Source organism: Hoplias malabaricus, chromosome 5 (assembly GCF_029633855.1).
Source record: "Hoplias malabaricus isolate fHopMal1 chromosome 5, fHopMal1.hap1, whole genome shotgun sequence".
In the NCBI taxonomy this organism is placed as follows: domain Eukaryota; kingdom Metazoa; phylum Chordata; class Actinopteri; order Characiformes; family Erythrinidae; genus Hoplias; species Hoplias malabaricus.
Genome location: NC_089804.1, coordinates 45,396,495 through 45,422,261, shown reverse-complemented (window position 1 = coordinate 45,422,261; position 25,767 = coordinate 45,396,495). Strand labels below are relative to the sequence as shown.

Sequence of the window (25,767 nt, the reverse complement as noted above, 5' to 3'; positions counted from 1 at the left end):
GTGTATGTGAATGAATGTCTGCCATTTCTCACCAGTGTGTGTGTGTTGAGTATTGAAAGTGACATTCTTTGCAGTGTTGATTGTAAAGAGTCATTTAGAAAGGTGCTACACAACTGTAACTGTACATAAGTTAGTAAATAAATAAATACATCTCACAAGAAAGAATAAAATATGAAGATATGGGGGTAAATGGGTGTTTTCAAACCTGGCACTCAAAAAAAAAGTCCTAAAAGAGACACAAAAAAGTGAAACACAAAGCGGTCATTCATTGTCTGTAACCACTTATCCAGATCAGGGTCGCGGTGGGTCCGGAGTCTACTGGAATCACTGGTCGCAAGGCAGGAACTCACCCTGTAGGGGGCGCCAGTCTTTCACAGGGTGATACACACACACACACACACAGACACTTTTGAGTCGCCAATCCACCTACCAACGTGTGGGAGGAAACCAGAGCACCCAGAAGACACCCACGCAGACACAGGGAGAACACAAACTCCTCACAAACAGTCACCCGGAGCGGGACTTGAACCCACAACCTCCAGGTCCCTGGAGCTGTGTGACTGCAACACTACCTGCTGCGCCACCATGCCTCCCCCCAAAGCGGTCACCACCAGATAAACACTACTTAAAGCTTTCATCTATGAGAAAAGGGAGAGCTTCAGATGTTTTCTCTGCCAATGTCAATTCACTGTGAGAAGACTCAGCATTCGCTTAGTGCTGTGGGTCTGAAAGGATATGTAACTGTCAGAAAGCATGCAAAGAAAAGTAAAAGACCCAAAAATTAAGATGCCCAGAACCAAACAAAGCTGCTGCTGGTGTTCTTAGAACTATGGACTGCTCCCCACACGACCAGTGAGTGACTTGTACACTAAATACTAACGCAATCCTGTATGTGTAATACTTACAAGGTGTGCACTTACAAAAACAAATCCCTCATATGCGTCGTGCACATTTGCTGCAGCTACTGGAGCCATTTTCTTGAATACCACAACACCAAGGATTTGAGGGCAGATCAATTATAGTGGAAGAGGAGAGGAGGAGGGGAGGAGAATGCCTTCTGTCTGGAGGACAGAACAATTCTGAAGAACAGAAGAAGAGAAGGATAAAACGTCCTCAGCTCTGGCATGTTGGTAAAAGCCTGCTCTTAAAAGCACATGTCTCTCTAATGTCCTACATTTCCTCTAGGAAGAAAACAATCACACACCTGTCATTATGCAGCTTGAAGAGCTATCTCAGAACATCAAACACTGCTCTCAGTCTGCCTTTATGCATACGCTCGCGGCGCATACCATATGCCTTTAAATGACAATGGTAGACTCTTCTTCATTACAATCTGGTGAATAGCGTACTTTGTGACATTGAAGCTGCAGCAAACCTCAACTCTAAAAACGAAAGGCAAATGCATCCAATAAAGACTTACTAAAGCACACTTGGCAGTATAAATCTTTTATATTGCTGTGAGAAGCTAATGGGTGTGTAGCACATCAGGTCATTGACGTGTTTCTTGTAGATTGTTTGATTGTTGACTGCAGTGACAGCTTCATTATGCATCTGTGAGCCTGAAGGATGTGCTCTATGGTGAGTTTTAACTAAGCCAGCGTTATTCTTATCTAATTATTTACTTTTACACTTAACCTCCATCACTTAGGCCCAATGGGAGTGCCATCAAAGCCGTGCTGTCATTCTTTCATGGCCTACTTTCCCCTCAGCCACCATCATTCTCTCCTTTTCTCTGTGTTACACACACACACACACACACACACAGCAGAGTAACAATGAACTGTGAAGGTTCCACAGGTCGCTTTGCCACAAGGGTCAAAGCAAGTCCACCCATGTAACATCAAAGGTCATTCAAAACAAATCCATCTACAGCTGCATCTCAGGTTCTACAGAGTGTGTATCTGTTTTTCAAACTCGACCACAATCCAGTGACAGCCTTTAAAGATTTCTGCTGATTCTATACGTTATCACATACGTGACCAGAGAGCAGCCCGATATCTGAATTAACAATTAAGCATCGTCTCTCTTCCGAAGGACCCCTGCACTGAAAAACCCCCTGGGACTATTAGTTAATGACTGGCTTTAGCTACTTGCAATTGCCATAAATATTGCTACAGACAAGATTCAGTTACCTGAAGCGGCAATAAACATTACAAAGAACCACAGGAGCTTATTTACTGAAGCTTTGTGTGTACAAAAAAAAGCCCATTTCATTTAAGCTAAAATAAGAGGGGGATCCTGAATGGGCAATCTGGAAAAGTATGCAGCAGCGGAGAGTACTACTCTTCTCATAGAAAATTAAACAAGGACTGATTAACATCCTCTGTCAAATGTAACCACCTAATTAGGCAGTATAGTGCAGGCTGCACTTCAAATAACATCAACATGGCTTTAATACTTGTTTGAACCTGAAGCGTGAGATAAAACTGCGCCAAGAATTGCCTGCAGTAACCGTAATGTCCTTATTTCGTGATCAAATATTGCCTAAGCGCAACAGATAAAGCCAAGATTTGACATCTTCAATTAACCACCGTTACCATTTAAGGTGGAATGGAAAATTCTAAAGACATAAAAAAGTATCAGCCCCAGTTGAAGGGCTTAACTCCTGACCCAAAACAACCAGCTACCAAACACAGTGCTCTGCTGAAGCAGTAACTTCATTAATTGAAACCTTCATTTCATGAAACTTATTTTATTGACATGAAATTTGTGTCAATATATTTATTAAAACCAGGAGTCTGATGAGAGTGTTTTTGGGGAAGACAAACAGGACACCTCATTGCCTAGGCATAATTGCATTTTATTCTTATTAAACATAATTATGCATCTCTATGCAACTCTGTGAGAGAGGCAGACTACTTAATTCATTCATATAATGGGGGTTTCTGCAGCATTAAACTAAACAAAAGACAAAGGCTACAGAAACACTCGGTGCATATTTCCACAAATAGATTAATTCTTCTCTGATTTATAAAGCCTGAAAGCATTTGAGTAATTGCTTGTGCTTTTTCACACCCTGTTGAGTGAAAAATCAGACAGGTAAATGCTACACGTCTGCTGTTACCAAAATACGGGTGTAAATTGTGTTGTAAAAACAGTACTTTGAAAAAAAACAAAACAAAACACACACGTGACATGCTCACAACTACTGCAGAATAAAAATAAACAATCCAAACAAGTGCTCTTAAGAAAACTACAGAAGAGAACCATGGGGTTAGCAATGTGCCATGAAGTATCCAAGGCGCTCTCCGAGGTGCTGTATCTGCTAGTGCCCACATTCATTGTTCAGGCAGCTCAGCCTCGTACCAACAAGATCAAGACCGGCACACCATTTGTAGAAAATTTAGGACTCACTATCACATTTAATAAGCCTTCATCAGGTTCGCCACGCACCATTCTTTTGCTTCACCATCCCCTCATCACATGCTCACCATATCACATCTCATTAAGGTAATTAGCCCAAGATCAAAATTCATTTTACCCACACAAACTTCACATGCTTTAATTATCTATCATTAGGTCTGTGAAAAGTAATACTAAAAGCACTCTTCAGTTATTCAGTTAATGAGGTCCACCGCTGCACAAATAAAACCCACAAGCAAACTGTTTTCATTTAGCACTGAGGCTTTTGAAGACAAAAACGACTGTTTCAACTGGAAAATATGTAAAGCCTCTCCACTGGAGCTGCAGAAGTCTGTTTTTTCTATACACCCCCCATCCCTCCTCATCTGCTCCATCTGCCCATTCTTTCTGCTTCCCACCCCCCAACCTCTCTCTCTCTCTCTGGTTGTGGGTGTTGAGGGGAGCAGAGCCTCAGCACAGAAAGCTTCATTGTCAGCCTTCACACTCTTTCAGTGTGTGTGCGTGCACACACACACACGGCAGACCACAAAGGTGACACACAACAAACACAACACACAATGGATAAATCTGGCTTCTCTGTCACACTTAACACTGACACTTACAAAGTTGTCTGCAATGGCCCGAGTTCCAAGGTCAACCCTGTCAAACCTCTGACTAATGTTTGACTAGGTCTTCTAATAAAACATATGGCCATGCAGCACACAATGAAACCACAGACGCGGGTCAGCTGCCATAGGAAAACATGAACGTTTCTAATGTAAAACAGGCTTCGTCACTTGCTGAAAGCAGCCTAGATTAAGGGTGTGTACAACAGCAGAATACTAGAGCATTAATACACTGTCTATCACATTGAAAAGAGATGTCAAACCTTTAACTACTATAGACAAGCCTTATGTGCCATTCAAGTACGAGTCAATAACTGGACATTCGCTTAATCACAGGGTGGGAAAACAGAACAACAACAAAAGCTATTAAGGCTAACTTATACCCTCATCAGGTGCTAAAGAAGATTCTATACGTAACATTTCTATTTAATGAACAATACACTAACTGTGTTATGTTTTTTTAGATGCAGCACTCACTGAGAAAGGCTTTAAAAAAATATCCACAAGTAGCTTTTGTTGATCTTTTCTTTGCCCAAATATGCTATTTTTAGAGCCAACATATGGATTTGCCAGAGAAAGGTTTTTCACTTTTTATGGAAAAAAAAAATCACTTCTGATAAAATCACGCTTCGTCTGACTTCTTAGTATCCCCTTAAAATGTTCTGTGCAAAGCACATGTATTTTAGAGTAGCACAGTACATAAATACCAGAGCTTCAGCTGGGAACTTTTGGTGCTGGTTAATGTTTCTAAGTGTCAATCAAGAACTAAAGCACATCCGATATGATTCTAAAGATCTTCTTTGTAATGCAACCTGCAGCATGCACAGCAATAACAAATAATAATAATTAATCAAGTCTACGCAATCTTTTGCCACCTCTATTTCTTTCCTCCCGCTTACTCTCCCACATTGTTTGTCTGTTTCTAATTCTCTAGTCGATCCCAGGTGATGGGAGGGGAGTTAGCAGTGGCAACTGCACTTGTCTTTCTGAGCTGATGGCTCTGTCCCTCACTTCCAAAGGGAGAGCTCCTTAAGGAACAGCAGCTTAGCTCCCAGTAGAGGCTTCAACACACGCAGGTCAGCCCTGTGCTCTCTAGAGCTTCCCCGTAATCAGTTTGGCTGCTGTAACAACACTGAGATATGACATACTCACTCTCAAGATGCCCGAGGATCCCCGAAGAGAGCATATACAGCACAGAAAAGCCATAAGTAAGAAGACAGCAAGAATTCACACAACTGGTTTAACCCGGCTTTCAGACGGAGTGTTAAGGGTCTGACATAAATCCTTCCAAAAAGGGAAGATTTCAGGAAATGTTCCCAGCTGCTGTCTTGCTGAAGACAGATACCTATGGTAGACAGACACCATGGTGTTTCAAACAATTACCAAGGATGTCACAGGGGCTTTCAGAGACTCTGTAGTGTGACAGTACAGGATTTGTGCGTGTGCATATGTGCGCGTGTGCTTCTAATAGGTTTCTATACATTACTGCTATAAAGAGAAAGGGGGAAAGACAATGGGAGAGAGAAAGGGAGCAAGTGAGACTGTGATTGTGGAAAAGATAAAGTGAGAAGAGAGGATAAGTGTGATGGTGAAAGGGGCAAAGAAGAGAAGAGAGATTGAAAGAAAGTGATCGTGAGTGAGGAAGAGAGAGAAAATGATGAAAGGAAAGAGTGTGTGTGTGAGAGTGTGAGTGAAAGTGAGGAAGAGAAAAGCAGAAAGAATTAGTCTGAGAAACACTCAGACTAGTGCTGGGCGATATGAGTGCAAATCAATATCACGATTTATTGTACATTTTACGATTATTAGTATTAATGAACAATTATTTTGTTTTTTATATTTTTTATCCTCATAGTTCAGTGACTCCTGTATGTTCCAGTATTAAAGCTGGGATATTTTCTTCTATTGTTGCTGGGAGCTTGTTCCTCTCGTTTTCTGAACACTCTTCATATTTGGTGTGTGATTGTTTTTTTTGTCAGTGTTTACATTTGACTTTAATTGTGTTCAGTGTCGTCTTAAGGTCAAAACACAACATGTCCAAACCACAGACACTGCTTTTCTTTGTTACAAGCTGCTGGAGTCGATCAGTCTGCCTCAGCGTTTAGGTTCTCCTCCATGTTGCAGATAGAGGCAGAAACACAGGACTACAGTGTAGTAGTGTGGTTTAGAAAGGACAGTACATGAAGACACCATGGGGACATAACAGAATAATAGATTAATGAATAAATAATTGAATAATTAAAATAAGATATAATCGACATAGACAAAATTATGAGGATTAGAAGTTCTGAATTGCCCAGCCCTAACTCAACAAGAAACAGAAAGACACACAAAAACAGGGAGAGAGACAGAAAGAGAGAGAAAGTCAGAGACAGAGCAAGTGAGAAAAAGAGGTGTGTCCTCTGCCCTCTAAAAGCAGACCCCTCAATGAAGCTAATGTCACAGCACACGCACGGCAGGTCCGTAGGGGACCATGGTAGTGGGACGCTTTGACCTTTAGAGGAGCTCAGACACACAGGCACACAGACCTGGAGGTGAGCGTCATGGGGAGGTGGACTTCCTTTCCCCGCAGGAGCTCCCTGCAACACCCTCTTCATCAGTTTTCTCACTGCTCCTTAAGCCTCACTTCCTCCCTCCTCCTCCTCCTCTCCTGCTATTCCTCCTCTCCGCTGAACTCTGGCAGCAGGAGTTCTGCCCCGGAAGCACAGAGGTGGAGGCTGTTTGATCAAAATCGATTCCTACATTTCTTCGCACTTCACCTTGGCCCTTCCACTCTTTTCACATCACCATGTGTGTGTGTGTATGCGTATATACACTTGTGTTCAAGAATGACCAACGGCGCACACTTCAGCATAAGGACGTATTGGTTTTCCACACCCACACACACCGGGTCATTTCATTTCAAAGTCCATCACTTCTCTCCTCCCCAAAGCGGGGGCTCAGACTCTCCATTAAGATGGAGATGAGAGTGAATGAGTGAGAGTGAGTGATAAAGAGAGGGAGAGAGGATGGGCGTGAGATTAAGAGCGAGGGCAAAAAGGGAAAGAGAGCAAAAGTGTGCGAATGACAGAGGAGACATGGACAGGGAGAATAAAAGAAGTGAAAGTAAAGTGAGGTAAACAGAGCAGAGTATTAAAGAGAAAGAGAGATAATGCTGTGTGTGTTGACCATTTAATAAACAGATGCAGAAAAGGATTGTTTGAGCGAGAGAGAATAATAGAGCTTAAAAATAAGTTCACAAGCGCTCCTACCATCTTCCTCTTTGTGGGTGTTTTGGGGGCTGTGCATTCTCTCTATGCTGGTAGGCCGGTTGGGGTCAGAAAATGTGCTGTGGTGCTCAGCTGAAATCCATGTGGGGTCACTCATATCAAACTCCTCACTGCTTACTGAACTTTCATCCTGGAGAGAAAGAGAGAGAGAAAAAGTGTAAATAAGAAGGAAAAAACAAGACAATGTGATGAAGAAAAAGGATAGAAAAAATTAGAGGGACAAAACAGACAAATAGGAAAGAAAGAAAGTGCACAACAAGTGCAAAAGTGAAATACAGAAGATGTGGGAGGTTAGTCAGAGTGAAGAACAAGTGGTTAAAAAAAACAGAAAAAAGAAGGGGTGGATGAAGAGAGGAAGAGAGAGAATTAGAATTACACAGTGAAGGCTGAGACAGTGGTGTGTGTGTGTGAGTGTAATCAGAGCGGAGAGCACTTTTGGAAGAGATGTTGACAGGCACATGGGCACATGCTGAGGAAGTTTGTCAGAGAGAACAGTCACCCCCCACTGAGTGACAGTAAGAGCTTCGTCAGGGGGGCATGCAGCCAGACACACACACACACACACACACACACACTGGGAGAGGCGGAATCACATCGTACTGTAGGGCCACAAGGCTCGACTTAGGTAGCGCACTGTTCAGCATGATTATTAGAACACTGCATATGAGAGAGGGATCTTTTAGCACTTTGGTTATTCACTTTATAAGAAAATAACGCTGTTCTCTTCAGCTGCACCTGCTTTGATTTCCCAGTACAGAGGTGATGCTCAAAAGGCTGCTTTCCTCCAACAGCACAGCTTTAATCAGGGTCAGTGTCAAATCGTGCTGTGTTACATGTTACTGATAAATATGAAACACACGGGAGCTTTTTTTTTTTTGTGCGCTACCTGGCAGAGTGTACATGTGTGTGTTAGTATTCTGGTTCAGGTGAGTGGACCGTGTTCTTACAAAGCCCCAGAGCTCCAGCAAATTCCAGCACACTCATCTGTATTCATGGCTTCATTTCACAATCATTTTATTGTCTGTGTGTGGGCTTGTGGTGCGCTTGTGTGTAGTTTAGGTTAAAGAGTGTGTGTTTAACAAGTCTACAGAGGCAAAGAAGAGAAACAGAGGTGTGTGTGTGTGCGTTTGTATAGGTTTGTGAGAGGAGCTACATTTAGAGAAACAGCACTCTTAGTAATAAGGTCCAGAGAGCAGTAGCTTGTTTTCTCAGATAGGAAAAAAAGATTTTAATTCCACTCCCCCCCTACATCCGACCCCTCCCTCAAACACACACTCATTACACTCTGTTCTCACTCTTCAAATATGCAAATCCAATGCAGAGGATGTATTCAGATTTTGAGAGTGGAAAAGGAGACTAAATCAACTAGCTGTGAAACAGCATTCACATGATATTCACACAGATGTAAATGTAAGTGTCACAGCAGGGAAAGATGTACGTGAAGCACCGTTAAAGCAGTCAAAAATCACGCTTCACTTTTTATAATTAGAATCTTAGAATTACTATTGGCCACTGTGCTTGCACACGGAGGAATTTGTTCTTCGCATTTAACCCAATCCGTGCAGGGAAACAAATATTAACACACACACACACACACTAATGAACACTGAGCACACCTGCCCAGAGCATTAAAACATTCGGCTTCAAAACAGTCATTAAAAGTAAGACGCTAATATTTTGACCTTGAAATTACCGCTTGAACATCACTGTAAAGCTTTATTCATTCATTCATTATCTGTAACCCTTATCTAGTTCAGGGTCGTGGTGGGTCCAGAGCCTACCTGGAATCATTGGGCGCAAGGCTGGAATACACCCTGGAGGGGGCGCCAGTCCTTCACAGGGCGACACAGACACACATTCACTCACACACTCACACCTACGGACACTTGAGTCGCCAATCCACCTACCAACGTGTGTTTTTGGACTGTGGGAGCAAACCGGAGCACCCGGAGGAAACCCACGCAGACACAGGGAGAACACACCAACTCCTCACAGACAGTCACCCGGAGCGGGAATTGAACCCACAACCTCCAGGCCCCTAGAGCTGTGTGACTGCGACACTACCTGCTGCGCCACTGTGCCGCACTGTAAAGCTTTACTGACCTGAAATTAGAACAGAGCCTCTGACATTGCTGCTCCAGACATAGCACTGCAGAAACTGCATTATGTAACTTTTGGAGGACGGCAGGAAACCATCCCCTTTCCCTCACCTTGATTTCAATAGAGTGCTGTGAATGTGACTATCACTCTGCAACTCTAGGGGGAGCTCAGGAGCAAATTTATCCTTGCTTAGCAGATTAATAAACAAATATCCCTAGACGGTTTAAGACAAATAGCTCAGCACATAGTATTTAATGTATTCACAGACATGGCTATGTTCATTTATAGTACAATTATTATTTTCTATCCTGGCATTCAATTAAACAAAAATACTTCTCATGTTTTATTTTGAACAGCAACATATGAGCATGTATGATCAAGCTATTAAAAAACTGAAAGGCCAAAACTCTGCAGGAAACCAATTTATAGGCACTCATTCAGGAAAAAGGACACAAAGCAATCCAAACATGAAGAGACTTGAGGCTCGGTCTGGAGAGTAAAAGGAAGAGGAAAAAAAGCCCACTGGAAGGAGAAACAAGGTTCTCCAACATTCAATAGAAACATTCAACAGAACTTTCTTTGAAATGAGAGAAAAGGTGGAGAGACAGAGACAGAGAGGGGGAGGTCTACACTGGCCTTGGCTTGTACAATATAAGCTCAAAAAGAAGTGCAGTTTCCATCATCCCTGGGCCTTTTGCACAATGTTTCTAAAAAGAGTCTGAAGCTTCCAGAACTCAAAAGGGACTGTATAGGTCAGAGTGCACTTTGGCTTGTTTGGCCGCCACTGTTCCTGCCTGTAGTACCCGGCTTGAACTGCTGGGTTTCTGTGTAATGAAATGACACGTGTGCACCTGCTTGATTTATTAGACAGGCCAAAGCGAGCCACTGGCGGGGACTTGGCAACAGCCGGCGCAGCGGATCCATCTGCTTGAGTCTGTATTTTAAAAGGGAACTTTGTGACCCCGTGACCTCCATCTTTAACCAGACGTGCCTCCCCTCAAACCTGCCAATCAGCCTGGACCCCCTGCACAGCCCAGACACAGGCTTGATTGGGGAACCTGTTTCATTTGCAAATTGGCTCTTACATTATTGATGCGCTGAGAGGTTTTGGAGACGGGCTGCGTCGAAATCTCTCAAATTTAATTCCCTGTTCTTGTCGTATTGGTTTTCTCTCTTTCTTCCCAACTAGACCCAGGGTATTGGCACATCTTTCACGAATAACCATAAACTCTTTCACCCACATCAAGCGTGTAGGTGTGTGTAATTCATATGAACATCTGTCAATCTGCGTTGCTGTGTCACAACTACGACAGTCGAGGTCAAGCCAGGCAGTCTCCAAGTCTCACATTTGGACATCAGTTACTTCAGTATATTTGCATTGTTGATTTGCCCTCCGTGCTCCGAAGCACTTCACTATCCAGCTAAAAAAAAAAAAAAAGGTCAAAACTTATTTATTCGTAAAAAACATCGTCCGAAGCTGTGCTCCTAGTCGTTAAACCAGAAAACCTACGAAGACTACTGTGGCATCACTGTAGGACTCTTAAACAAGCATGTTTGGGGCATCATAATTCTCCAAGTTAAAAAGCACACAGCATACTACATTAATAATTGATATCAACAATAAATAAACTTTAGTTTTTAGTAATTTTGTGTTTAAAATCCAGTACAGGTCAGTGAATTTCAAACATACTTAAAGTATACCTTTAACTACACTTAGGGCTGGGCAATGAGTCCAAAATTGATATAACAATATGTTTCTTCATTTTGTTTGATACGATATAATTCCGATATTGATACAAACAGTATAACATCCACTTGGAAAAACTTCCCAGAACAAACAAAAAACATGACACCACCATCAAGCATAAATCTATTGGCTTATAGTTAAAAATGAAATAATTATTATTTTTAACTATATTTTAAATTGAATGCACTGAACTGACAACAGTGCCCTGTAATGAACATCAGTTGTAAATAATGCATATGGAAATATTAAAAATCTTAATCGCTGTTATTGAAACATTTATATTGCAATATATATTGATACTGAATTATCATCCAACCCCAACTACACTGTTAATTACCAGGATTCATAGGTGTGTTGGAGAAGAGAAATCGCTTTCAGGCCCAGAACACTATGCAGTTGGAAACAGGACACAATATAATTGCAGGATATGACACTGCAGCAGCAGCCAGTGAGAAAGGAGATGCTGAGGTCAAAGAGGTCAGAAGAGTGTCAACAAGTACGCAGGAGATGAAAGTCAAGTAGCTGAGTGAGAGACTAAACATTAACGATAAAAGAATTTCTCTCCTCAGCCTCATCAATGTTCCACCATGTGCACCTTTCTTAGCTCTGAATCTTGGGTAATGTATTTCTGTTCTTCTCTTTCTTCCTTTCTCTCATTTTCTGAATGGAGTGTGGCATGTGAATTCTTATACGCAGCGTTCCACCGTCTCATTAATCACTCTCTGAGCAGCAGATCTAACATAAGCTTCATTTAATCTCTTTAACTCCTTTTCAATTACAATCATATAAAACCACGTTTAACCACTTCGAGTCCACGATCTACGTTCCAGAGATGATCCAATTTGGAACAATGCTTCTTATCCGTGGCTGTATCTCTCGGTCTTCATCTTCTCACACCCCTGCGGCTCAATCCTGCCAGCCTTTTATTAGTTTTATTGTTTATTAACGACCCTGCTAATGCTCGCCACTCATCTATATGCAGATGACGGCCCTCTCGCTCCCCCACCCCCCGACGAATTGCTGTCTGTGCGGAAAAAGAGGGACTGCCCCAAAGGGTCTGCCCCATGTTCATTCGCCGTGCTCGTAAAAAAACACAAGCGCTCTCCTTTCTTCAGTAAGATTTACGAAGAAGAAGCTTTACTGAGGCTGTATTGGACCCACTGGCCTCTTTCACTCGATGCGGACTTGATTGGAGCGAGTGGGTGTGTGTAGGCTTCAGTTTTTGTGGAGGCTTTCTTTGTCTGCGTTGTGGGCGAGGATATGAAGACAGACAAAGCACACAGCGGACGACCTTGGGAGCCCGTCTCCACCCAGGCTACCTTGGGCGTCAGCTCTCACTCCTCTCTCCCTTTCATTAGCTCTCTTCATTTAGTAGATTAACGCTGCTCACATAATGACCGTGCCGTCACTACTTTTGCAAAGAGGGACGGGGGGACGGGGGGATAAGGAATAAGAAAGAAGAGGCATCTATCACCGTGACTGATTTAAACTACGGCTTTAACCTCAGAGTTAAAAGCAGATATGGAGCTGACATTTGCAGAATAGGTTTATTAGCCAGGTTAGCCACGTAGCTGCTCTGGTGGATCTGGAGCAATAAATCCTCAAAAGCAGCGGGATGAGTGTTTCAATTAGGAGCGCAAAGGGGGTAAAGTCTTTAAAAAATCATTAACTGAGGAGCAAGTCTATTTTTAACAGTGTACAGCAGGGAGCCTGGGCACATGCACTTGCTTTCATCTTACAAACATGACTGGAGCGCAAAGTCTGAATTTTTGTTATGCCAGAAAGGAGGGAGTGTCAGTGAGGAGCTCAAAACATTTAATATGGCACCTCGCAAAAGCACTTCATTAATACAAATACATGCATGTGGTCTTGTATGCTATTACGGCAATGACTGATGTGCACGTTGAACAAAGGCGCAGGCTTATGGGACACTAAAATTTAAATATATGCTCTGTGCTAATTAAACCCAAGCAGAGCTACCATTCATTTACAAGGCCTTTATGTAAATAACGTCACTATAAAGATGGCGAGTCTGTTCGCCGATGGTCAACAGTGACTTGGGGACAAGTCGCCCAGGCTGGTGTCACTGAGGAAGCTTTCAGGGCAGAAGCCGGATCAGTGCCACAGCCATTTGAAGCTAATCCAGTTAGCAAGCTAACTCTTCCTGTCTGCCACTCCTCTCATATATCAACTTCTCTTTCCGTCTCCCCGTCCAGATTTACTTAGGCTTAAAGCATACAAGAAACCTATTGGCAAGCGCAATTAAATCTGATAAGTGGTGCATACAGAGTGCATTATAAACATACAATGTAAAATCAATAACGGTTTCTCAACAGATACGCTCAATATTGTGTGGTTTGGTGTTGGGCGAGTGGGTTTTGCACACTTGTTACAATGTTTTGTGTCCAGATGACTTAATTCGACTCAAACATGGCGTCTTATCAGAAATCTTTAGAACATTACCACACTCTTAGGAACCGCCAAGATTGTCTTTGTTCATCTCCCACTTTATCCCACCTATATTTCTCCTCTCTCCCTCTCTCTCTCACATATAGATTTCAGAGACGACTGGGACGTGGACACTCCTCTAAAAATAGGGGACAGCATAGCCTGTTAATTGGCTACCATGGAAACAGATCAAGAACAAAGCTTGAAACGAGCTGAAAAGAGAAAAAAAAAAAAAAAAAATATGTTTTATATATTTTTGAAGTTTAGAGCGCAGTGTATTTTCCTGCAAGATGTTCATATTCAAGATGAGTCTAATGAGCCATTTTCAATGAACAATTTAAAAACACAGACAAATAAAGTGAGTGGTATTTAAAGTTCTAATCCCCCTCTCTCCATTCACGAGGATCAAGGCTTGCAGTTCTAAATAAATCATCTAAGCTCCTGGAGATCAGGAGTGATAATGGCTAGCGTTCTAAGTTTCTTTTTTTTTTCTTTTCAGAAATTGCATCAAATGAAATATCAACCAATAGATGCATGAATTCCTTTTCCATTAATAGATAAATAGCTGGACATGGCATAACGTTTAATGTAGACACGAAGAATCAAAAATATTATTTATTGAGAGTACTCTAGACTTCAGGAGTCCAACCCATTTCCACCTTTAATATCGATATGAGGATAGTCTGAAAAACACCATGCTTCAGGTGAAACTGCTTGTACATATTTCAGGTGAAACCTGGTCTGTGCTCAGTCCTACAGATGTGTGTTTGAGCTGTTTTCTCTTTCTGTGCTCATCCACTTTCTGCATCTCACCATTCACAGGGATCAATGGCTAGCAGAGAGGTCAGGCTGACTGTATCATTTCTACACAGATAGGTGAAAGTATTGATACGAGACGTGAATACAAAAAAAAACACATACACACAGAACCAGCACTAGTGAGGATTAACAGGGAGCAGACTGAGTTTCCTCTGCAGAGTATTGATCGCACAGGAAAACCAGCCGTGAAGAGGGGGAAATACCAGCACTGACATATGCGCACACACATACACACCCCTAAAGAGTCCAGCGACTGAGGCAGGCAATCTGTATCTGAGATGTGGACTCAAGAGGGAGAGAAGAAGGAATGAGGGAAATTGCCAGTAGAGCAAACCGACAGATTAATATTCCCATGTGTTTGTGATACTACAGCATGTTGTCAGCCACAGGCTTTTTTTTTTTTATTTTTTTTTTATTTTTTTTAAAGCATTCTATTACACGAAGACAGGCTATAATCGATAAGCGTGCCCTTCATTGATCAGACCGGTAGAAGGGGGCAGCTATTTCTGCCTGTTGTCCTGTCCCTGCTGCTGCTGCTCACCTCACAGCAAGCACGGGCGTGCGGCCCTGAAACCAAATCTCCGCACTCAATTACCGCCGCCGCATGTTATTCTATACACAGCCACTCGTCCCACAGCGCCAAACAAAAGAGAGAGGGAGGAAACAGACGAGAGGGCGTCCCAAAATCCCGCTGCTCCTCTTTCAGCCTCTCTGCTCATTCACTGACTCACGCCGGAATGGACTAGTCATCATCAAAACGGCACCAGAAGCCTCGGGCACTGGGCATGCCTATGCACTCAAGCCATGATGAAAAGTGGGTCCAGAAAAAAAAAGAGAAAAAAGAAAAAGGAAAAAAAAAACTGCTATCCATTCACTGAAGGTTAGCAATTTGTTTCCAGTTCCTGCTATTTACAGTAAAAATTCTATAGAGGAGGCCAATTACTGACTCTAGGAATTTGTGAATTGTGTGTGTGTGTGTGTGTGTATAGTGTGCGTGTTGGGGAGGGGGGGGGGGGTCTAGTCATTAATTTAATTGACTCTAAATACCTTAGAATAGCTATTCAGTCTTTTTATACAAAGCACGTAAGATAATCACAGACAAATAGGACACACACACACACACCAGCCATAACATTATGATCACCTCCTTATTCCTAACATTCAAAGTGCTGTTGTGTAAACAGTGTAGTTCTACAATAACAGACTGTGGTCCAAATGTTGCTCTGCATACTTTGTTTGCCCCTTCAGCCCCTTTGTGTCCTTCAGTGGGGCTGGACCCCCACAGGACTGTCACAGAGCAGGTATGATTTGGGTGGTGAATCACTCTCAGCGCTGCAGTGACTCTCACGTAGTGGTGATTCGTTAGTGTGTGCTGTGCTGGCATGAACGGATCAGACACAGCAGTGCTGCTGAAGTTTTAGACCTCACAGTGTTCCCGCTGGACAATAGTCCATCAACCAAAAATATTCAGCTAACAGCGTCCTGTGGACAGCGCTCTGTGTCCACTGATAAAGGGCTAGAAGACGACCAACACAAACGAATCAGCTGCTGTCTCTTATTTTACATCTACAGATGGATCAATGAGGTACGTGTGTCTAGTAAAGTGGCTGCCGAGTAGACACCATGTTTAAAAACTCCAGCAGAACAGCTGTGTCTGATCCAATAGTACTAGCACAACACACTACCACCAAGTCAGTGTCAGTGCAGCGCTGAGAATGGTCCATCACCCAAATCATGCCTGCTCTGCTGTACTTTGTGGAGGTCCTGACCTTTGAAGAACATAGTGAAAGGACCCGATGGACAACAGTTTGTAATTGTAGAAATACAAAGTGCTCCTGTGTGGCCAGTGGAGCTAAGACAATGGATAGTGATTGTGGAAAAAAGGTGGTGATAATTTTATTGCCTAACTGCTGTATAACATCATACAGTTTATTTAACTAAAGAATAATAAACTACAACGCAATGAAAACCACAGGATTTATAAAGTCAGAATTAAATTTCAATGCAGTTTATCAGCAGATAAAAGAACTTAAGGGCCCAGCCATATGTGAACATACATTTCAGCCTACCAAGTAAGAATAAATGAAATATACTACACCATTCACTGCATCAGATTAATAGTTCCTGCAGGAATAAGTATGTACCCTTGGTGGCTTTGCATGAAAGATGAAAGTAAAAGCTTTTACAGTGCATACAAGGGGCTTGGCACTACACTAAGCTGATGTCGTGAGGGCTTGTAAATGCAGAGGAAGGAATGTGCTATTCCGGCTCAAGGCCTCTCTTTGTGAAGGTGTGACAAGTGTTTGCCTCTCAGTGTTTTCAACTAGACACTGCTTTCATTCCTAAACACAGAAGGTAATGCTTTCATCTCTGTCAAGAAAGCACATGCACCGTACAATGCCGCTGGTCTTTATTCCGTGCGCCTGAGCTTGGGTCAGACAGCCCCTCAATGGTAAGGTCTCTCGGCCCATTGTGTTCAGCTACACTGCTGCCAAGACTTCTCATTTCTCAAAAACTGCCAAAAAGTTAGAGTAGTTCTTATAATAAAAAGTTAACTTTGTTTTTAAGGAAGGCATTCATTTTTGACTTGTAGTAGTTACATACTCACTGCAAATGTGTTGAAGCTTGCAACTGATTTATTTCATTCATTCATTATCTGTAACCCTTATCCAGTTCAGGGTCACGGTGGGTCCAGAGTCTACCTGGAATCATTGGACACAAGGCGGGAATACACCCTGGAGGGGGCGCCAGTCCTTCACAGGGCAACACAGACACTCACATTCACTCACACACACGGACACTTTTGAGTCGCCAATCCACCTACCAACGTGTGTTTTTGCACTGTGGGAGGAAACCGGAGCACCCGGAGGAAACTGATTTATTTATTTATTTTTTTTGCACAGAATCTATATTCATTTGAACATCATTTGGAAAATAGATATAAATTTAAGGGAATACCAGGATTACAATAAAAATTAACAACATACAGCTAGAGAAAGCAATCCAATTCATCCACAGAAATGGCACATAACGTGTCTGCCAAATATATACAACAAACCTGCAAATCACTCGCAATACTACAAAGCCTAATGTGATGTAGCAATATTTAAGTTTTCTTATATTTAAAAAAAAAAAAATTAAAAAAAAATAAATAAATAAAAACCCTCTCTAATACTACTTGGTCCTTATTTCCAAACTTAAGCTCAGACTGTTCTGAGCTTCATCTCAGCTGCGTATCTGCTACTTGCCATATCAAATCTGGAACTGCCACCAATGTACAATTTCCTCACTGTCTTGGCATGAGGTGTGCTTGTTTGCACTTGCTGTTTCTCCCTGTGTTATAGCTTAGTGCAAGTCAGGATGTCTACCATGCTCAGTAGCAACCAAATGACAGTGTAGCAAATGCATAAACATTGCAGTGGATGTGTATGTTACGCTGAGCTGTGCTGCGTTCTGCAGCTGCCTCGTGAAGGCCAGCTAGACATAAAGGACATGTGGTCTGGCAAAGGAACGCTGCAGTATAAATACTAAACAAATAGCTACTCTCTTTCAAAAGGCACAACTGTAAGCAACAGGCATCCGATCCAGACTCCAGCTGAGACAAGGCAAACACAAATTCTGACATTGTGCATCAAACGTAGATGTATTTTCCCTATAGTGATTGGCACAGCAGTTATGTTTAAAGGTAGATGTTTTGATATGTTTTTTTTCCCATAGACCTTGTCTGGGTCTATTTACTTCACACTGACACAAACACATGACTGACAAAGCACTATGTCAAACAGAAAATTGCTACATCATGTTGTGTTTTTTGTTCTGCCCAGCTTGTTACTCAATTATCTGCTTATCTGTTTTTTTGTTTTGTTTTGTTGTGTTTTTTTTTTTTTTTTCAGAGCAAGATGTTTTACAGAATCAAAAGCCTACAAGGTACAACACTGCTCTGAGAAAAGATCCTTTTTGAAATGCCCTGACTTCCTCAGAAAAGCAGGCTGCAGTAATAGTTTTGTTCAGGTCACTGGAGAAGAGAGGAGCAGTGCTCTTGCTGCAGCTGACCTCTGTCTCCAATGGCTGTTCTCTCAGCAAAAGCATTGCAACCAATTTCTGTTCTGTCTCAGGGACCTCTGCTTATTGAGCACTGTCCTCCCTCACTAGGCTCTCCCTGAGTGCAACAAAATCGGCTGGGATCAGTTCCGGTTCTCAGAGGTGAATGAAAACAGCAACAAAACAACAAGAGCAAAGTGCTAATGAGGAAAAAAAAAAAATATATATATATATATATATTATTTATTTATTTTTTTAAACATGTAATTTACATGTGTATCACTGCGCAATTTGTGCACTGTTGTTATCTGTCACAAGGGACGGTAAAGTAAGAGCAAAATAAATGCTAGCTAATTAGCAGTAGACAGGAGTTGCATGCTCTAATCACCGTAACAACAACGAAGGGCAGCACCATGCCACGTTTCCAACTGAAAAAAAAAACAAAAAAACATTTGGTTCTTAAACACTACTCTCTGCCAGGTCAGCTTTTGTTGTGGCGCTAGTCAAATGTCTGCAGCAGAGAGCTCTTAGCCACACTGAGTGAAATGGACAAATGATTATGAAATGAAGCTAATCCTTTCTTTTGGTTCACTCAACTTCTGGAGTGGCCACCAAAGCAGTAGATTCTGAAATGAGTGACAGTCAAAGCCCACGAGATCGCACCAAACATCCAACAGGCATGCGCTCAGATTACTACCAATCCTGCTGCTGTATTTTCTTAATCCTGTCAGCCACAATTGTCCCTCTCAGTGGACTACCACTGACCCCTTTCTCTCCTCCGCAAATGATCCTACAAATAAAGCACAGATTAAGCTCCAGTAGGTCATGGTCAGAAACCAGCTGCAGGCTACAGTTAATAGCTTGTGCAGGACATCCCTGGCAGAGTAAATATTAAAAGCAGTGGAGTAACCCTAACATATTTATAAAATGCATGTGTGGCAAAACTGTTCTTTGGAGTGATGTGACACATGAACCAGTTCTGATCTTCTAAAAAGGAAAATAATTAAAATAATTATAACCCCTTGTAATTTCCTACAAGTTTCTCATTAAGCTTATTTACAAAAATGATTCTTTGGAGAAACATCCACTCAAAGCCTTTCAAGAAACCAAAAGTGGTTCTTCCATGGCATAGTTCCAAAGAATGCGTTTTAGCTCCTTTATCTGTATGAAAGCCTTGAGAGGGTCTGTAAAGAGGCTCACAGTTCCGCTGGCTGGGTCTTACGCACAATACACCACAGGCAGCACCAGTCGAGTGCAGAGCAGCCAACTGGAGCAAGAGGGCAAGAGGGAGCCTGTATGTCACATCCCATATTGCCCCCTGAGTCTCAGCGCATACTGCCTGAGAGGAAACGAGCCGTGAAAAGACAGGAAATTACACGACGCAAAACACATCAGCACGTTGCGGGAGTAGCCTATGTCTCTTTGGTTAACTCAGTGCTCTCGTGGGCTGGAAGAGAAGCAAAACAAATAGAAACTGGCTTTCCTCACCACCAAAAAAAAAGATGCCTGAGGAGGTTATGTATGGTAACACTATACCAGCTACAGTGATAATGAAAGAACCAAGTGAATCTCAGTGAGATTAATTTCAATATAGATCACTGCCAAATCATCCTACCACAAGGGAGAAAATTAATTGCCCAAAAAACTGCACCTCTGATTAGTATGCTGTGCTAGGCTGCTCATAAAAGATCTCACAGAAATCCCAAATGTGTTTGTAATCCTCCGAATTTGATGCCAGGCTCCACAGTAATTTGTAGAGACGAGCGTAGGGTGGTACAGGCCCTCTGAGAGGCAGAATGGAACATTCAGTAGAATGCAGATGAACAAGACAAAGAACAATGAGCGAAGGGACAGAGAAAGAGAGGGTGGAGCAGGGGAGAGGGAGAGGAAAGAGGGGACAGGGCAGGAGAAAGCAAAGACGGTGGGGTGAGAGAGAGAGACAGTAGAGGGAATGTGTGAAAAACAGCTGAGGAGTTTATGAAGGAAAGGGGACAGTGGGCAGAAAGGAGAGAGGACGGAGGAAAAAGTGGAAGAAGAACAGAAGAAGGGAAGGGGAGAAATAACTACCACACAGCTTGGCTCTAGGGATGGATTATGGCTCCTGCTGGACAGCCTGGCACAGGGGTTAGGAAAGTGATTTTATTTTGGAAGGCTTTATCCTCGTGAAGCTCTGGCAGAAGGCAGCACATGATAAAGAGATTTTTAAAGCCTTTAACCCTTCACTCCCTCACGTGGACTGTGTACTCTGTCTAGTATTTATTTACACACCAATTTGAGTACGATGATGGTAACACAGATAGAAAAGCTGTTCAAATGCCGTGCAGAAATGGATTAGTGCGTTGTGGCATGCCCTGGCAAATAAAAGATATATCTTCATTCTGAAGAACCAACAAGACACTGTCACATAAAAAGAAGAGGCATTATGTTTCTAGAGAGATAAACAGATGGATAGACTGATAGATGGATAGAGTGAGACACAACAAGATAAAACAGGACAGACAGCAAAAGATAAAGTAACAGCAAGCGAGCAAGTGTGTGAGAGAGAAAAACCAAGAGTGAGAGGATGCAAGAGTGTGTGTGTGTGTGTGTGTGTACTGTTTTGTTTGACCCACTGCCACACTGCTCTGGTTTTGAAGCACAGATCTACACGTGTCCCAGTCTTCTAATACTTATACAACAAGTCACAAACAACCGTCCTCCAACTCTATTTTAAGCATGCAGCTCAAAGCAGTGAGTGTGTAGCCCAACAGCCCTATCCTGCACAACAACATGAATCTGACACAAACTCGTGTATATTTCTGACCGCTCTCCAAGGACCGTTTTTTATGCCCCGAGCCCTGAAATCAAAATGTCTAAAAACTGGCTAATTTTCTTTCTGATATGGATAACAGGTATGTTCTAGGCCCAAACAAAATGGTCACGAGACCTTAAAAATTTTAATCTGTTTAAAAATGTTAATAACAAACCTCAGTTGGGCATTAGCAGAACACACTACGAGTTAATCAGATAAATAACAAAGGACTAGCCACTGGCCATGTTTCTGCAGAGCACACAAGCCGATGGAATACATCTAAAAAGTCTAAAATCTGAAGCAACGTCTGATTTCAGTCCGTTTCCTGGAGAGGCGGCGGGCTGATGACATTAAGTTGGCCTGGGTGGCTTCACTTAAATGTGGAGCAAACTATCTAAAGTGGTAGTGGTCAAAGTTCTGTAGATTTCTTGTGGAACAGAAAGCAAATTAGCCAGCAGTAGTTGGCTGATTCAGCTGATTCAAGAGGATTTTGACTGTAAATAGATTAACGTAAGCTATAAAAAATTAAATTAGGTACAAAATCCTGTGATTAATGGTCCCTTTATAAAATGTAAGCCGGGCTTAACCCCTAGTCCCACTCATTATTAACAGTAATGCTGTAATATTCTACAAATACAGCCTATTACATAATTCCTTAGGTTAAGGGGAATCAGATGTTAAGGTTAGTACACAAGGATACACAAAAACAGAAGGGCAAAGACAGTGCTTAAAAGGAACTGATCAGAATGATCAATAAGCTCGGACAGACACTGCATGTTAATGCTGCTCTGCAAAGGTGTCGCTCTTGTGCATGACCAATGCGGCTCAGCAACAATAATTGCTGGATATATTTCTGGCAGCAAAGCCGTACCACTTTATACACTAAGCTCTTCAGAGGACCACCACCTTCACCATGAAGACCCTGGCCAAACGCTCTGAAAATAATCACACCTTAGAGTTAGTAGCACATTAAAGACGTCTGTCACACGCCTCGAACAAACGCCGCTCTTTACTGAGTGAGTGAGTGAGCCAAGCCGGCGACATGTGGACAAACCAAGCGCGTTCACAAATTACATTTCACCCTCTCAAACCGCGTCCATTTCGCTCCAACCGTGGGATTCTAACGCAACACCAACTCGTCTGAAACGTCTGTGCCAAAGCCAGCCCTTACCTCCCCTTCAGGTCGTGTTTCTGTGGAATATCCGTCTTCTCCCCTTTCCCTCTGTCCCTCCCTCTCCTCCGTGTCTCTGCTGTCTTTAATATTTCAGCAGATCCACAGAGAGCAGCGGCGCGCGACTCACTGTCCACCACACAACTGAAGAGGGGCGGGGAGCGCGCGCACTGACGTCACACCGCGTGCCACAGACTGGAGTTTACAGTCCGGTACTCTGTTATATTTGCGTCTGATATTTTCCTGGCCTTTTTCTCCTAAGGCTCACTTCTAAAACCTGAGTGGGCTTTACATACCCAAAGACGAAACATCTGTGCATTTTTACTGACAATTTCCAAAAGGCTCTTTTTTGTGACTATGCCTTCTCAGGAGGATTCCACAGATTATCCCCACCCCCCAAAAATCTGGTTTAATTCAGCTGCTGAAGAGCTAACGCAGACATTCAGAACAGTTTAATGTGAAGTGTTGCATTTTGGATTAAATGACCGTCTCTGCTTTATATAAGGTGGTGACAGGTGACTGTAATAAAAAAAAATAAAAAAAGTTTAATTTACTATCCAAACTGACCAGATAACCAAGAGTCTTGTACATTTTGTTGAAGGGTTCTTTGGTGAAAAGATATGTTTAGCTGTGCATGCACATTTTGTATAATTTCCATTCTAAAAAACAAAAATAAATATTTGTGTCAATAAATTTGCGCAAATCTATATCAAGATTAATTGTACATTTTACCACGATTACGAATAACAAGCATTTATTTTGTTTTTGTATTTTGGTGACAAGGCTTGTACTGTAAATATGCTCCAGTATTAAATATGGGATATATTTTCTAACGTTGCTGGGAGCTAATTCCTCGTTTTTTGAGCACTGTTTATATTTGGTGTGTGATTGTGCTTTGGTCGCTGAAACCACAATCACTTCGGTCGTTTTTTCCTCAGTGTTTACATTTGACTTCTTTTTGTTCAATGTCATCTTAATTAAAGTCAAAACACAGTACGTCCAAACCACAGACGCTGTGTTTTTCTTTGGTACCACCTGCTTGAGTCGCTTGGTTGGCCTCTGCATTTAGGTGGGTACATAACAGAATAAAAATAATTGATATAATTGATATACACAAGATTATGTCGATTAGAAGTTCTGAATGTCGATTAATTATCAATTAATTGCCCAGCTCTATGCTCTACTTTTTGCACATACATACATCATATGTGCATAACATAAAGGGCCCCAGACACATACAGGACATTCATGATATTAAATGCAATATAATGTATCTAATGCATATTAAATACTAAATTTCATTCATACTTTAAGATGTTTTCAGATGTATATGTACTGATATATTTGTATTTACACATTTTTTCAGGAAAAATGGACCACTTAGTGGATGCTGTGATAATGTGCTGAAATATCAGGATTTTACAGTAATTCTTACATGATTTTAATGATAATGCAAATGATTCTATTCTTAATTTCTACAATTTTAAGTGCTTATGAGTCATCGCTGGTATGAAAAATCAGATATCATCATTGGAATTAAAAGCAGTGCTTCTCTATCCATTTTAGGTTGTTCTTGAATAAGAACTCATAACAATATATTTGCATTTGTCACAGTGGCATCGTAGGCTGCACACTGCAAATCATTCTTTTATGTAGCCTACAAAGACAGTCTGCAGCAAGCAATGGAGGTGTTTCTCCTTGCCTCAGATCAATTGAACAAACTCCCCGTACCTAGAGTGCCAATTACTGTATATACAGCATAGTATAGCTTGAATACATGAGCGCACACACACAGAGTTGGATTTGCTCACCTATAAGGCCCACAGCAAGGACAAATATATAACGGAGGAAAATACAACACTTAAGATTTAGTCACAGTACACATTTACAGACACCATGTGATCCATTTCAAACTTGTATCCATAACACATTACAATAAACATAATGTGCGTTATAGATGAGTCTCTGATATAATCATACTCTACAACTCTTTTAGTGTTAGCCTGTTCTTAATCTGTTTTCATGAACTGGTTTAGGAGACCCTTAAATATTTACACAACTGAAATTTTGCTTGGGAAACCTGCCACCTACAGGCAAAATGGAACAACACAGTTGGATAAAATAATCAAACACTAAAGCTGTGACTACACTCTACACTAATATCAAGGTGGTAAACCCCAGACGTTTTTTTACCCATGTTTAAATACAGCTGGTTTAAAAACAAGATCCTGAAAAATTCTCAAGTGAATTACTCTGACATCAAATTAAGAGAAAAAAAAAATAAAAATACTGCTATTCCTCCAAAAACTATTTTTTAAGACTTACAACTGCTTCCTTTTTTACTCTACCATTCCAACTACATATTTTCTATATCTGTAACACCAATCATGGACTGAAATGAAATTACCTCCTATGCAGCCTTGCAACCTGCAAAACATATGGCAGGCAGATTAGAAAAACTGGCAGGTTTTATTAAAAGAAACATTCATTCTTCCTTACTGAATAAATACCAACATACTGATTAAAATGTCACAGTTCAAAAATAAACCTGACACAAGAAATTAGTTTTGATCACTTTCAAACTTTCCTGACAGCACACACACAAAAACGTCTAAGTAGTTAATTGAACAAATGTCAGCGCAACCAAGTACATCTCATTTTCTCTCCATTTCCTCATTTCCTTTTTTTCCCCAGCTCGATCAGTGTCTTATCTGAGCCCTTGCTATAAACTCCAATTATTACCTCCTTGGTCCCATCACCCCTTCTGCTCATGCCCTTCCAAAAAAAGCCAGAGAATGAAATGAGTTTCTTTAGGAGAAGATACAGTAAATGGGAAAAGAGGCCATAAATGAAAATGAACAACCCCTCCCACTTTAATTCCCTTCAAAAGCCCTACACACCAACTCCCTGTTAGTAGCCAGAGTCTGGAGTCTGGAGGAAGGATGCTGCTAATTTCCTCCTTTATTGAATTGCGCTGGATGCACACGTCCTGCAATGCCAGCCAACCTCTGCAAGCACATCCTCCTCCCTCTGTTCTCTTTTTCACACTGTATCACTATTTCACCCCTGTCACCCACTGTTTGTGTGGTTTTCATTTTGCCAATATTTTTGTGCGACTTTTGCCAGTTTCATCTAACCTGTGTTTTCTGAATATTTCTCCTTTGCATTTCCTTACCACTCTTTCATCCAACCTGATCTGTCCTATGAAGTATTTCCAATTCAAAAGCGTTTTTCTCCTACAGCTTCCAACCCCCCTTTCCTGGTTGGCCTCAACTCAAGGACAGGGGTTTTGTCTCATGCCACATATACAGCACAAACATGCTCACCCATTCGTTTTCTACAGAGAACGGCTTCAAGCAATATTCCAGTATGTTTCAATCTAATCTCTGTCTGTTACATTACTACAATTATCTTGT

General features: G+C 41.7%; 1 protein-coding gene across 3 annotated transcripts in view; it reads right to left on the bottom strand.

Moving 5' to 3' along the window:
* nol4lb (nucleolar protein 4-like b) overlaps positions 1-25,767 on the bottom strand; it is a 106,467-nt gene that overhangs the window by 54,277 nt on the left and 26,423 nt on the right. For all 3 annotated transcript variants that reach the window (XM_066670574.1, XM_066670572.1, XM_066670573.1), the window contains exon 5: positions 7,217-7,364. In XM_066670574.1, coding sequence (XP_066526671.1) covers positions 7,217-7,364 — 148 coding nt within the window. The remainder of the gene's footprint in view (positions 1-7,216; positions 7,365-25,767) is intronic.